A 13,480-nucleotide genomic window follows, 5' to 3' on the forward strand; every position below is an offset into this window, starting at 1 on the left:
AAATCCCGACAGTATTTTTATTACAGTAAGACCCCAATTATCTGAGCCCTGATTAAGTTTGGTTTCACATTATCTGAGGCAAACCATTCAAATTAAAATGTAACTAAAATAATACACATTTTTATTCTATTGTACATATTAGCTATAAAATAAATAATGTAAAAGTTATTGTTCTTATAAACGATTAAATTCAATAAAGTATAAAAAAAAGGCATAAAAGTGCTACTATCTTTAAATTTTTTTTTAATGTTAGATTACTGTGGCCACCTGTTTTATCTGAGGTAGCATTGGTCCACGTTACCTTGGACAATTGGGTTTCTACTGTGGAATCCTTTCAGACCTTCTCTTCTAATCCCCAATATCCCTTCCATATTCACCCTTATATATCCATTACTTTCTTTATTTTTATGCATTCAATTAACTATCACAGTTATCATTATTGATAACTGTTCTTTTGAGATTATGTGCATAGGAGTTTGGGAGTTAACCCTTCCTGGCACTTCGAACAGAAAAATATTAGTATGTTAATCAAACAGTATATTATATATAATTTATATCCTTTCCAGTTCTTCTTTAGTTTACTGCATTGTGTTACTCTATATACCATACTGTTTTAAACATTCTACTAGGGCTTCTCATTTCCCGGTCTTTTGCTTGTCCCGGGATTCCGGGATAAAAGTGAACCGTTTCTCGGGAAATAAAACATAATACAAAATATTATTGTAAATTTTTATAATAAGATTTTAAAAAGCAAGGATGGTCAATACTCCCATCACTCGATCTGATTCTTATTTTACTAATGAAAAGTCCCACTACCGAGAATGCCCTTTCTGTTTCAATTGATGTGAGTGGAATCATGTTTAATGCATTTAACAGAAGACAGATGTTATGTTTTTTTTCACCTGTAGCCTGGAAGATTTCTAGTTCATTTTCGAGATTGAGTATTCTTGATTTGTTTACCTCGTCTGCTTTAATAGAAACATCAAGCTTATAGCCCAATAATTCGGCAATTCGTTTGGCTTTAATAATCAGATTTATGAAGAAAAACTTCATACTTGCACACTTCGTACTCATTTGTATCCTTGCCCAGTTTGCACAACCTGGCGTTACGCAGTTATCGAATCTACTGGGCACGGTTAAAAATTAAGACAGCATAAGCACAATTATTCCAGATATTACAGGTTCTGACAAGTAAAGAATTTTCACAGTCCTGCCACAAATAAGCTACGTATTGATTATTGACCATTTGTGACATGCCATAACAAGAAAAATTAAAAAAAACTAATAAGTAGGTTTTAAATTAATAAATACAAATGTATTTTGACAGAAACCTTACATCCTACACATGGGTTTGAGTTTTTTTTAAAATCTTCTTCATAAATGAGGTCTTTTCTGCCCACTTGGAATTTTCCTCTTAACTTTTCTATCATTTTTTCTTCCTTCTATTTAACACGTATATTTTTATCATATCCTTCCTGCCTTAGAACTGTCATCATGTTATTCATTCTCAAATCTCTTAATGCTCTCTCAATCTTTCTCTGAGAGTTCTTGTAGGAAGAAAGAAAGGGAAAATTACAATTGTAAGAGTAGTGGTGGGAATAATATTGGTATTGGATGAGTTTAGTAGGAGAGGAGGACAGTTTTTTACCTAAGATGGTATTTGTGAAATATATAGAGAAGAGTCTCATTTTAACAGATCACTTGGGCCACTGAAAATTATCTATTGTTCTGAGAATCCATTATATCGTGAACAACGGATTTCTCGCACATCCAGTAAAATATCTGTTGTTCAAAAAACTTCCATTTTTAACCCTTACATACTATGCTTTTGCAGAATGACCAGCATGCTGATCTATCCAGGGAGATCATAAAATCAGATATTTCTGTATGGTAAAAGCCAGCATGCCAGCATTCCTTGGGATAAGCTTGCATGCTGGTTTAAGTGAGGTTATACACCCATCTCTAAAGGGTGCATTAAAAAAAATGAACGAGTTACTTACATCATATAAAAACAAGTGAGTTTTTATTCTAAAACTGTGAAATTGTCAGCATTACATCAAAAACTATGATTATATGTTTAATTTTTTATTTTGTCTTCTTTCTAATGAAGTAAAATACTCTTGGAATTCCAAAAGTGCTTTTTTTTATGTGTATTTTATAGTTATTTGATTCAAAAATGCAAAAATAAACATATTAAATTTAAGAAACTCACTGTAGGTTATCTCCGCTTACATGATTAGCATTGGTTTTGTGTAAAATTTGAGAGGAAGATGTTATTTTTAAGGTAAGGGTAGACAGTCAGTGTAGCCACACTGACTAACTATTACTATTACTAACGTCAATAAGTCATTAATTGTTTTATTGTCTTGTAAACGAAAACTCTCTTCGTGATTTTAAGTCGGTCAAATTAAAATGTTATTTTATTGCACTCGGAAGAATGTTTTCTTTAACGCTTGATTAATGACTAGATTTGTTAGATTTGGTTAATTTTATATTCCAGTTGCAGTTTAACCAGTATGCTGGTAACCCTGGGGTTTCCAGCATGCTGGTCTCCCCTGTTTTTATGTGACATGCCAGTCATTCTGCAAAACTGCAGTATAAGAAATATTAGTACTTGAAATGTTTGTAATGTATCTGTATATTATGCTGTATATGATTGTATATTATGCTATATGTGCATATCACAAAGCTGACAAAAACTGTATATACTGTAAGCATAAAAAGAGGCAAATTACATATGCTTGTTAGCACTTTGCTTTTTGATTTGTTAAAATCCTCATCTATCTTGGTTTCTTTTCATCCACTTTTCTGTCTATTGAATACAACATTGCTTGATATTAGCAATGTCATGTACAGTATAACCTGTTTATGTATGCTGAAACTCTCCAGGAAGGTGTTCACAACTTGGAAATACTTGACGGCCCTGCTAAACTTCGGCACATAGTGAACACTGTCACTTGGACAAGTGACAGTGTTTGCTAAGTGACTCCTCACAGGGGTGGATCTACATAGAAACTAATACAGCTTAAGCCCTGGGCCCCCAAGTATCAAGGGCCGACAAAATTTGAATTATTATCATAAACTTTTAATACTTTTTCTGATAAAGTTTGTCATTCAACACCATTTCATAAATAAATATATTCTAACTCTGATTTTGATGTTATTAAGAATGAATTTTAAACCCCAATTTAAAGATTCTTAATCTAACAAAAAATGGGGTCCCATTGGACTTCGATAAGCCCTAAGCCCCAAGAAACCTAGATCCATCCCTGCCTTCTCAATCATATCAGCTGGCTGACTCTCTTTGTACAATTCTTTAATGTACAGTACATATCCCAAATGTAACAAGTGCATCGTCAAACTCTAAAAACTTCCAGAAACACACAAATGTTGAAAAAACATGACGTTTACAATAGATTTGGGGTAGAAAAAATCTGTTATTCTGAGTAATGGATCTACTAAAAGGAGGTAAAATTACATAGATTAGGTGGGGCCTTGAAAAAAATCTATTATTCCAACAAATTCATTGTTCCACAACCCAGCAAAACAAGATTCTACTGTACATTGTTATTTTCTGACATTCTTGAGGTGTGATTTTTATTGAATTTTTGACTGTTAATGTGCCTGGAGATGAGTTGTAGAAACTTGAAAATGCTATGATAATGAAGATGTAGAGCAAGTTTTTGGATGAATAATTTAATAGAGGAGTTTGTGTATGTTTAATTTCAAAAATTAGCAATTTTTATTCATTCTAAGCCAGAAACTATTAGAATACAGTAGAGCATCGATTATCCGACCTCCGATCAACCGTCACATCGGTTAACCGACCGCGTTCTAGTCGGCAAATTCAAACGTTCGCTAGTGATGTGGCGCTACAATATTTGGCTATGTCTTGGCTACTTTAATATTATTTTTGTTAAATTTTTGCGTGTTTTGGCTGGCAACACTGGCTCGACCACAAAAGGGAGGCCAGTATTTAAACGAGGCTTAATTTTATTTAACAACGCTATCCAATTGCTGTTTTTAAGACGTGTGCGAGATTTAGCGGCAAAAAATGAGTTTCAGCTGTGAAGCAAAAGAAAATTTTGGACTTCTTTTTTCTAACGTATAGGTCTACTTTATGTAAAATATGTAACCCGAATATATTTTTCAATATACAGTACAGTACTGTATTTATTTTGTGCAAAATAAAGAAATAATTTTTAACGATACAATAGCGACGATTATTATTTTTTAAAAAATTTCATTAGGCTTAACATCGATGAAAATTCAACGCGAAGTAGGTTAATAGCGATATACTAATATACTATACTAATAATGTATTTTTTCATATTTTTCGGTTATTCGACCAACTCCAGTCTCGAATTGAGTCGGATAATCGATGCTCTACTGTATTGTGAAATTGAAATTTATTTGTGATCAACTATAATTTTACTTATTTATTTAATTATTGACCTTAAATTTTGGAGTAAAGCCAGTTTTATTTGTGAAGAAATCTTCACAAATGGATGCAGATTTAGTCTTTTAGTCTTACTTTAATAAATAAAAACACAATATGATAACAAAAAGCAAGCAATTTCGGTAAATGAATTTACCATTCTCGGGAAAGAGATAAAACAAATAACTAAAATTTAAAAAATCTTTTAAAAGTCTAGTTTTGTATTCTATATATCAACGTTCTAAAATTCTATTAAATTTTAAAGTTCTAAGCTTAATTTATGTACAGTACCTAAACATTTATACTTAACTCCATTTTTTATTCTATCATTTGTCTTGTTATTGTAAATTCTAGGCTAAATATCATAATAAATAAATTAATTGCCGATCTAAAAATAACCGGAAAAATTTCACCGAGAATCGTGTATATAATTGAATGGCTTGGATGAAAAAGTGATAAGCCACACAAAGAAGAATTTAAGAAATATCATATTTAAATCTTTAAACAAATTCCGAAAACAATACGTTTGATAATAAAATGCCAGTTTTGATATAAATTAGCTTTTTATCATCAAGCATTTCAGGTCGCACCAGTATAAAATATGTTATATATATTTTTATAATTTGACTTTAAAACTACTACAATGAATTTTGTTTTAAACTTGTATATAATCTTATTTTAGGTTGATTTTATTGCTAATTTAATGGTTGGAGTTATTGCTTTAGATGATTTAAATGCTATAAATGACAGTTGTCCAACTCAAAGTAAGTTTATTTTAAAAAATCTGATACTCTATTTAAAAAATCAAATGCATTAAGTAATAAATAAGATAATTAATACATCTTGACACTATTGCAGACTATAATTTATTCCTTGTTGGACTGCAATTTCAAATTGCAGATCTATGTATTCCCAGTATTATCTGTTTGTCTGTCCTTTGTTAATACGAAGAACAGAGTTAGATGAAAATTGAGACCGGGTACAGAAAGCTTAGGTGCCAGAGTTCCCAATTATGATAACTATATATGAACTTTTGGTCTTCACCAGAAGTCATATGATTTTTTAAATTAGAAGATGATTAATATCAGAAATCCTGACGTCGGCGAGCACGTGGTGCAGGTTAATAAGTGGTTAGTAAGGCGCCGAGGTGTATCCTGGGGAAGTTACAACCAGAGTGGTTCCCCGTTGCCTTCTCTGGTGTGCGATGTTACGCGAGGGGAAATGCCTTCCAGGAGCTACTAATAGCTATTAAATTTTTAAAATAATATTAATGCATTCTATTAAAATACCTATTATATTATGTTTTTTATTATAAGTATTCTTCAATAAATATTGAAATTTAATTATTTTATATTAGTGAAAAATTAAAAACAATAATGGTTATTTTTTCTCTTGATTGGTAACATGTAATTCATTCAAACAATATAAAATGAACATTTTTAATATAGGAAATTAAATAATTTGGGATTAAATTAAACAAGATAGTGTCAATTGAGTATCATTACATAGGATGAGTCAAAAGTCAGGAACCTTCCAAATATTTTAAAATGCTTAATGTAAAAATAAATCTAATTATTATCATTATGCATTATACTGATGGGTACTTACAACATGGTACTTTATCCCATAACATCTTGAAAGCTGCTATCTTCAATGTTTCTTAAATCATAAAATGAAAAATCGGTGCTATAACCACCCTAATTCATCGAAGATTGACTTTAGTAGTGTGAAGTGAGGGGCCTAACCACTCGGCCCCTCGCCTCAATAATAATTTTTTGTCCATTTAGCTGTGGCTGCTTTGGGATACGATAAAGCAGCTAAATGACAAAAATTTGTTATTTATTATTGTGCTTATTAATGTTGCTCAGTTATATATTTAACATAAATCACTATGTAAACAAACTTAATTAGAAATTTTGTTTACATTTTACATAGCAGTGGTATTTTAGTCAAGATAGAATATGTGAATTAATCTTATATATATATATATACACATAATTTTTATGTTGGAATTTTCAGAGATTTGCACCTTTGATGTTAATAACTGTACTTATGATCAGGATACCGATAATCCATTAAAGTGGAAAATAATTAATGGAAGTAATCCCGATATCACTTATAAGATATTTGATCATTCAACGCACACATTACAAGGTAGTTTATATATATATATTTTTATTTTTATTTAGTATTAATATTTAATTTGAAAATGTATATTTTAATTTAAATTTTGATTTCTTAAATAGGAAAATTCATGTATTTATCGCTTAATAATTTGACAAAAGATATGTGGAATAAAAAATCTCGCTTAATTTCACCTCCACATTCATCAACCGAAGGCAGTTGTGTTAAATTTTGGTATCATTTATACAAAGTTAGAAAAGAAAGATTGAATGCTTACGTATATACTTCATCTGGTTATGGGGATCCGGTTTGGAGTGTTTCGTCAGACGAAGGAGGTTTGTGGCATGGAGCACAATTTTCTGTAACACCACGCACAACAAATTGGCAGGTAAATTTTATTAGTAAAACTACATAATATCTGAAATAAAATATACTAGTCATTATTAGCTTGCATCAAAAGTAAGAATATTTTTATTCTTTATTTTGTCTTTTTTTTAAATATGTTGATTGTTTTGACAGAAGATTTTAAACATTTTATTTCAGAATGTAAATGATAAAGTCCAAAATTTTATAATAAACATTATATTATATAAATTTGGTGCCAGTGAATTAACGTTTATAGGAAGTGAATACTCTGAGCTTAGATGTAGTGTCACATAAAATGTCTTTTTAATTTGTCATCATCCGACAACTGTGAAAATCAACTGTACATCAAAAAGCACCCTTATTGGAGATTGGACTTTTTATCATTTACAATTTTTAAACATTTTATTTCATGTAATAACAACTGAAATAATCCTCAATCTTGGGCCGTGATTGAATATAACCACCACCTTCACCCTATTTATAGAGAAATTGCTGCATTTATAAACAAAAAAATTGCATTTAAGAGGCGTAGTACTATTTATGACATCCTCCGCAACTGCAAAGATGACATAGACAAAAGATTGGCTCCAGGGGTATATTCTGTCCCATTATGGGACCATAGATTTCAAAGGGACCTTATGTATATTGGCTCTACAATACGTTCTCTAGATAAGTGTCTATGCGAACATAGGTATGACATTGATCATAACGGGCACCACTGCCCTATCTACCTATGCTTCGACCCCGGGCATAAGAGCCGACCTGCATAACGTGCAAATAATTAAACTATCACACCGAAGAGAACACACGTTTGCTAGAAACTCTCGAAATTTACAAAGCGAGGTTACGCAATAACTGCATCAACTCCAAGGATGCGATTAACATTTCTAAGGTTTGGAAGTTCTGTTATGAAGGCGAGGACCCCGTAACTCCATTTAATGCAGCTCTCCACAGTTTTGTGTGTGTGTAAAAATAGTGATATATTGTTATCTTCTTTCATTTATATATTCTGTTGTTTTGGCAATGCTTGATACGCACGCACAAAATGTATTTCTACACGCAACATTTCATACGTTCTAAAAAATTTTTAAATCTTCAAGCGCAACAGCTTTTTGAATCTCGGAACTTTTAACCCGAAGAAGACCAAAAAAGTACAGTCGAAAACGTTTGTAATACAATTAAATATTTTACTGGTCACTTAAAGGTTGTTGTGAGTCTATAAACAAGTGTGGTTAACCTGTATACAAGGTTTCATGTAATCAAGTTGCCAAGATGTTATGCTATTTTGTTTATTTCCATTCATCCTGATGTGAAATGTTATTGGATCTACGGTTTTTTTTTTTTTTGTTTAATTTTAAATTTATGATTGTCCATCCTCCTGTTGTTAAGTTTTCAGATTGACAATAAGCATTCCTAAAGATTCTTATTGTCAATCTTAATCAAATACTTAAAGTACTTTCTAGTATCTTAAAGTACTTAAATAAATTTTATCTTTGATGTTATTAGTGTTATAAAATATTAAATTCAATATATATACATTGTTTTATAAGTAATATGAAACATAATAATTAATCTAAATATATAATTTATTTTTTTTCTTGTTTTAAATATAAGGCTAATGATTTTTGTATGTCTGAAAGTAGATCTTTCATCATCTTTACATGCTTCCAACTTTATAAGGATGAACAAATTTTTAATGTTATTATGTTGAAAGTACACACAATAATAAATTTAAAAATTTTTTAAAACAGCAAAAATATAAATAATAAAATTTTTCTGTAGATTGTATTTGAATTTGCATGGTTAACTAGAAGTAAAGGACAAGTAGCTTTGGATGATATAGAAGTATCTGATGGATTATGTCCACCTCCAGGTAATTTATAATATTTAAAAAATGATTTAAATTCTGTATTCATAAAAGATTGATTTGTTTAAAGTGAAAGATTTTAATTAGGAAGTTATAAAATTCATTCGTTGAAAATATTTATATGAATTTTTATTATTACAATGCACAAAACTAGAGGACAACAATCGTTTTTAATATTTATTGTAACCCAAATCTCTAGTTTTTGTACTCTCCGTCTCCTTGATGTAACAAATTCTTAAATGAAGAAAGATTCTCATAAATGTCTTTTTTAGAATATACTCTTACTCTCTCTAATCTGTTAATTTCTTTATTTAAATAATTATAAAATAAACTACTGAATTAAAGAAATCAAAACTATTTATTAGAAAAGAAATATTTTCAGACTAATAGTCCAGCATCGAATTTCCAACTAGAAGTTAGATATAATTCAAAAAATAGAATGTAAAATTAACAAGTTGAAATTACAATAATTTACCATGTGAGACTACAATGTTTATGAGTGTTTTGTTGGACAAAACATTCATAAACTTGTGACAAAATGTGACACACACAGATTTATTTTAACAAAAAAACAGTAATTTAATATTCCAAAGCATTCAAAGTTTCTCGCGAGACCCAAGCTATCGGCCACCTTCGGTGAGACAATACTCGGTTTCTCGACTAAGCCAACATCGGCATGCACACTTAAAACTAATTACAATAAAGCTACTATGGACCTAACTCTAGTAATTAACAATGATACAAGTAATAATAAACATGACTCAATGAATTTTATAATTACAAAATTAAGGAGGCAAAACAAAATAACTTCTTGCCGGCAGGGGACAGAATACACTCGGCTCCAGTGTCCGTCATTTTCTAGAATGTTCCTCGCAGGACCTTTTCATCCGGACTTGTTCGAAAGATAGAAATCTGTTCACTACCCCTTCAACAAAATGTCAGGGTCATCTTCGAAAGCTTAAAATAGTTTTATTTTAGAATTAATGAAAAGCTAAGAAAGGAAAACCACTTTTATATATTAGAACATTAAATATCTACTTCATTATATAAGCTTAAATTCTTACACAAAAAGAATAAGAATATACATTTGTATAATGAAATAAGCGTCTTATGTTTCAAATGAAACTTAACTGATGAAGAAAAAATCTTAATAAATGAAATGTTCAAGTTATTTCTTTATTAAAACAGATTTTAAATGGTAGAATTGTATATATTAATTAAAACCGAGAAAAGTTTTTATATTTTCTTTTTTATATTTGGAAGACTTTAGATTTTCAAACAAACAACTTATTATTTTCTTTCATTTGTATCTTAAATTATAGGTGACTGCGATTTTGAGGACGATTTATGTTTATGGCAAAATATCGTTAGCGATGTAAATTCAAAATTATCAAGCAATATAAAAATAAATCATAACACGACAGGTGAGTAAAATTTATTTATTTATTTATTTATATTAATAGTTAAGAAGAGGTTTGAAATAAATATTTCATTTAAAATTTATGTATGAAAATAATAGAATGTTTCTGGTCAAATGGTTTGAAGTCTTTTATTTTATCTAATGTAACATAAACTAAATTTAAATTATTTCGATAGGAGTCCAGTATGTGAGCATGTTGGATGATAATTTGGATTGGATTCGACATGTAGCAGAAACTGCATTTGGACCTAATTCTGATCATACAATTGGCAGAGAAGGTTTGGTTAAAAAATTTCAAATTGTTTTAAAATAAAATATAGAAATGTTTTCTTTGAATTAAAATGTACCATAAAAACATCATATAAATTACTCTTAAAATTATTAAGTTATTTCATTTTAAAATATTAAATATTTAATAAAAAAGAAAACTATCTCGTCAATCTGCAATATTAATACTGTATGTACACATTTCTATTGCATTCTGTGATTTGTAGAAAAAATGGGAAAACAATAAGTAAGATATCAAGATATAAATATTTTATAACAAAAATAAAATTTTATTTAACTTTTTGGATGAAGCTGCATGTAGATCTAATTATATTAAATTGAAAATGACCTCAAGAAAAAGTAATAAACTTTAAGTTTCCATAAATTATTGTTAAACTTCTCTCCTGTCATCACCTATATGTGTAGCAATGTTTTGTGTTATATAACCTTTGTATTTGTATATTTTTCTAACAAATAAACAGCCGTGTGGTGGCATCTCTATCAAGTCCGCCACTTTTTGGTTCAGTGTGACTTTGAAATGGACCAAAGTAGTCGTGTATGATTTTATACTTACTTGTAAGGCATTGTGTTGGCTCACACACAAATAGTGATTCCTGAAGCTCAGCTTTTGCATGTGTCTTGCCATCACGTTGTGGTGTTCGTAACAAGAGGTACACGATCCCGCGAGCGAAATGGTACAAAATAAAACTTAATACAAAGTAGTTTTATTCTCTCTGAACAGGTTCTTTACATAGGATCCCAACTTTACAACTTCTAGAATTTTATATATACAGGAATTAAAAGTTTGTCCTCAAAAAACAGTTATCTTGCACACACGCGACAATCTGACGAGGACCGTATTCACTTACACTAACTTATACTAACTTAAAACTAAAAGAAATTGGAAGAATAGAAGAAATAAGGAAAGATAAGAAAAGTAGTAGAAATACCCGGGTTTCTTTGCGATGTGTCTTTTGGTGGGGAACAACTTCGGATCTCTCTCTTTTGTTACGTTTGTAGCCCTTTTCCTTATAGATCTTTCGTCTATAATCTTTTTCTTTCAGACTGAGTCGTCTTTCCTCGATGATCTCTCTCTGCACTTTATCCTCTTAGATCACCCTTCTCCCTTTCTGGAGCACTCCTTTTCAGCTCCTACCTCTTCGGGATTCCAACCCAGACTGGCACTCTTTCTGTCTGTTTTGCTTCAGGGCCTCACTCCCTCTTTTGTTCTTACTATTGAGGGAAAGATAATCCTCCCCCAAGGGCAAAGAGTTAGACAAAGAGAGTTCTAGGAAGAGTTAGACAAAAGAAAGTTCTAGAAAGAGTTAGACAAAGGAACAAAGAAAATCTAAGACTAATTCAATATAAAATATACAAAATATACAATATCATGGCTGACGGCCACATACGCCCCCCTCATAAGAGTCACACTCCGTAGTGCAATCTACGGTAGTTGACTTTACATCTACGCGTATTATAGGGGTGTTGCGGCGTTTTTTCAGTACACCTTTCACCGGCACCCTCGTTCTCGACCTCTTCCACATCCTGTGTGGGTGAATTTAGTACGGGTCTTCTCCTGGTTAACCATGTCCGTATGTAATCAGTGGGATCTTCATCTTCTTCCTCATCTCTTACGGGTGACTCTCTCCTCTTCACATACTGAGGGTTCCTCCTCCTACCTTCTTTATATATTGGAGCGTAACATGGTTTGATCTGGTCGGTGTGTACCACCCATCTCTCATCTTGGCGGTTACTACCAAGTTCAACAGTTACAGGACCCAACACTCGTACTATTCTATATGGGCCCAAGTACTTTGGAGAAAATTTTCCGGTCCTCTTTCTCCTCCTTTCCGGAGTAACCATACCCGCTGCCCTTCTTCCCATAATTTTTCCTTCCTACCCTTGTTTTCTCTTCCCCTATTTTTCAGGTTACGTTGCCTTCCTAATTCATATGCAACTTTCCTGATGTCTTCCCTTCCGATATGACCCTTAAAGTTTTCCCTCGTCTTCCTTAAGAACTCTCCATCTCCTTGTGATTCCACTACTTTACTCCAGAGTTCTTTATTCTCTCTTACATTATTATTCACCTTCTCAGCCCTATTGCTATTAACGTTCATCTGTGATAAAGTATCCGCCACCTTATTGAGCTTCCCTTTTATGTGACTTATTTGAACATTACAGTCCACTATCTTCGCTGACCACCTCATTAACCTTTTATTGTGGTTTCTCATGTTACCTATAGTATCATTTGCATAATCATCGTACACACCTTTACTTCCCCCATTACTGCTTGCACTTTCCTCCATTGCCCTTCTCACACTACTGATTATTTCATACATTCTCCCGAGTATATCCATTCCCAAGATACCGTCGTATTCTGTGTATCCAGGAAGCTGCATGCATGCTACGGTTATCTTGGATGCCTTATCCCTATATCCCACCTCGGTGTACAAAACTCTCTCACATTCTGTTACTTCGCCATTTATGCCTCTTATCCCTAAAAATTCACCCTCAATAGTTGCCCTAGCTATGTCTTGTCTGGAGATACGTTTCATTACCGTGGAACTCAAGACTGACCTTTCGGCTCCCGTATCTATAAGAAAGCACAGTCTAGTACCCTCAACTTCACCATTAATTAGTGGAAGACCTTTTCGTGACTTAAAAGCTTTGTCGGCCAGCTTAATTCTTACACAAGGAGCGCTATGCCGGCCTGTATGGCACTCCTTTATCAGGTTAACCGATTCCCTTTTACGTTTTGGACAGTTACGGGCAAAATGGCTAGCATCACCACATACGTAACATCTTTTATCATTCACCCTCCTATCCTGATTCCCTTTATCCAATATCTTATTCACTGCTTCTACTAATGATTCGATTTTCTTTTCCAACCCCTTAATTTTTTCCTCATTTTTATTATCCTGAATTCTTGAATCTTCCCATCCTTTGGCACCCACGGCATATTGTTCCCCAATGTTCACATTTACCCCTCTTTGTTCGA

General features: G+C 31.8%; 1 protein-coding gene across 2 annotated transcripts in view; it reads left to right on the forward strand.

Moving 5' to 3' along the window:
- LOC136975275 (MAM and LDL-receptor class A domain-containing protein 1-like) overlaps nt 1-13,480 on the forward strand; it is a 179,510-nt gene that overhangs the window by 68,285 nt on the left and 97,745 nt on the right. For both annotated transcript variants that reach the window (XM_067270309.1, XM_067270310.1), the window contains 6 exons: nt 5,121-5,202; nt 6,458-6,592; nt 6,685-6,950; nt 8,711-8,801; nt 10,118-10,219; nt 10,392-10,493. In XM_067270309.1, the coding sequence (XP_067126410.1) occupies nt 5,121-5,202; nt 6,458-6,592; nt 6,685-6,950; nt 8,711-8,801; nt 10,118-10,219; nt 10,392-10,493 (778 nt within the window). The remainder of the gene's footprint in view (nt 1-5,120; nt 5,203-6,457; nt 6,593-6,684; nt 6,951-8,710; nt 8,802-10,117; nt 10,220-10,391; nt 10,494-13,480) is intronic.

This window comes from Centruroides vittatus, unplaced genomic scaffold (genome assembly GCF_030686945.1).
Source record: "Centruroides vittatus isolate TY-2023 unplaced genomic scaffold, ASM3068694v2 contig_370, whole genome shotgun sequence".
In the NCBI taxonomy this organism is placed as follows: Eukaryota; Metazoa; Arthropoda; class Arachnida; order Scorpiones; family Buthidae; genus Centruroides; species Centruroides vittatus.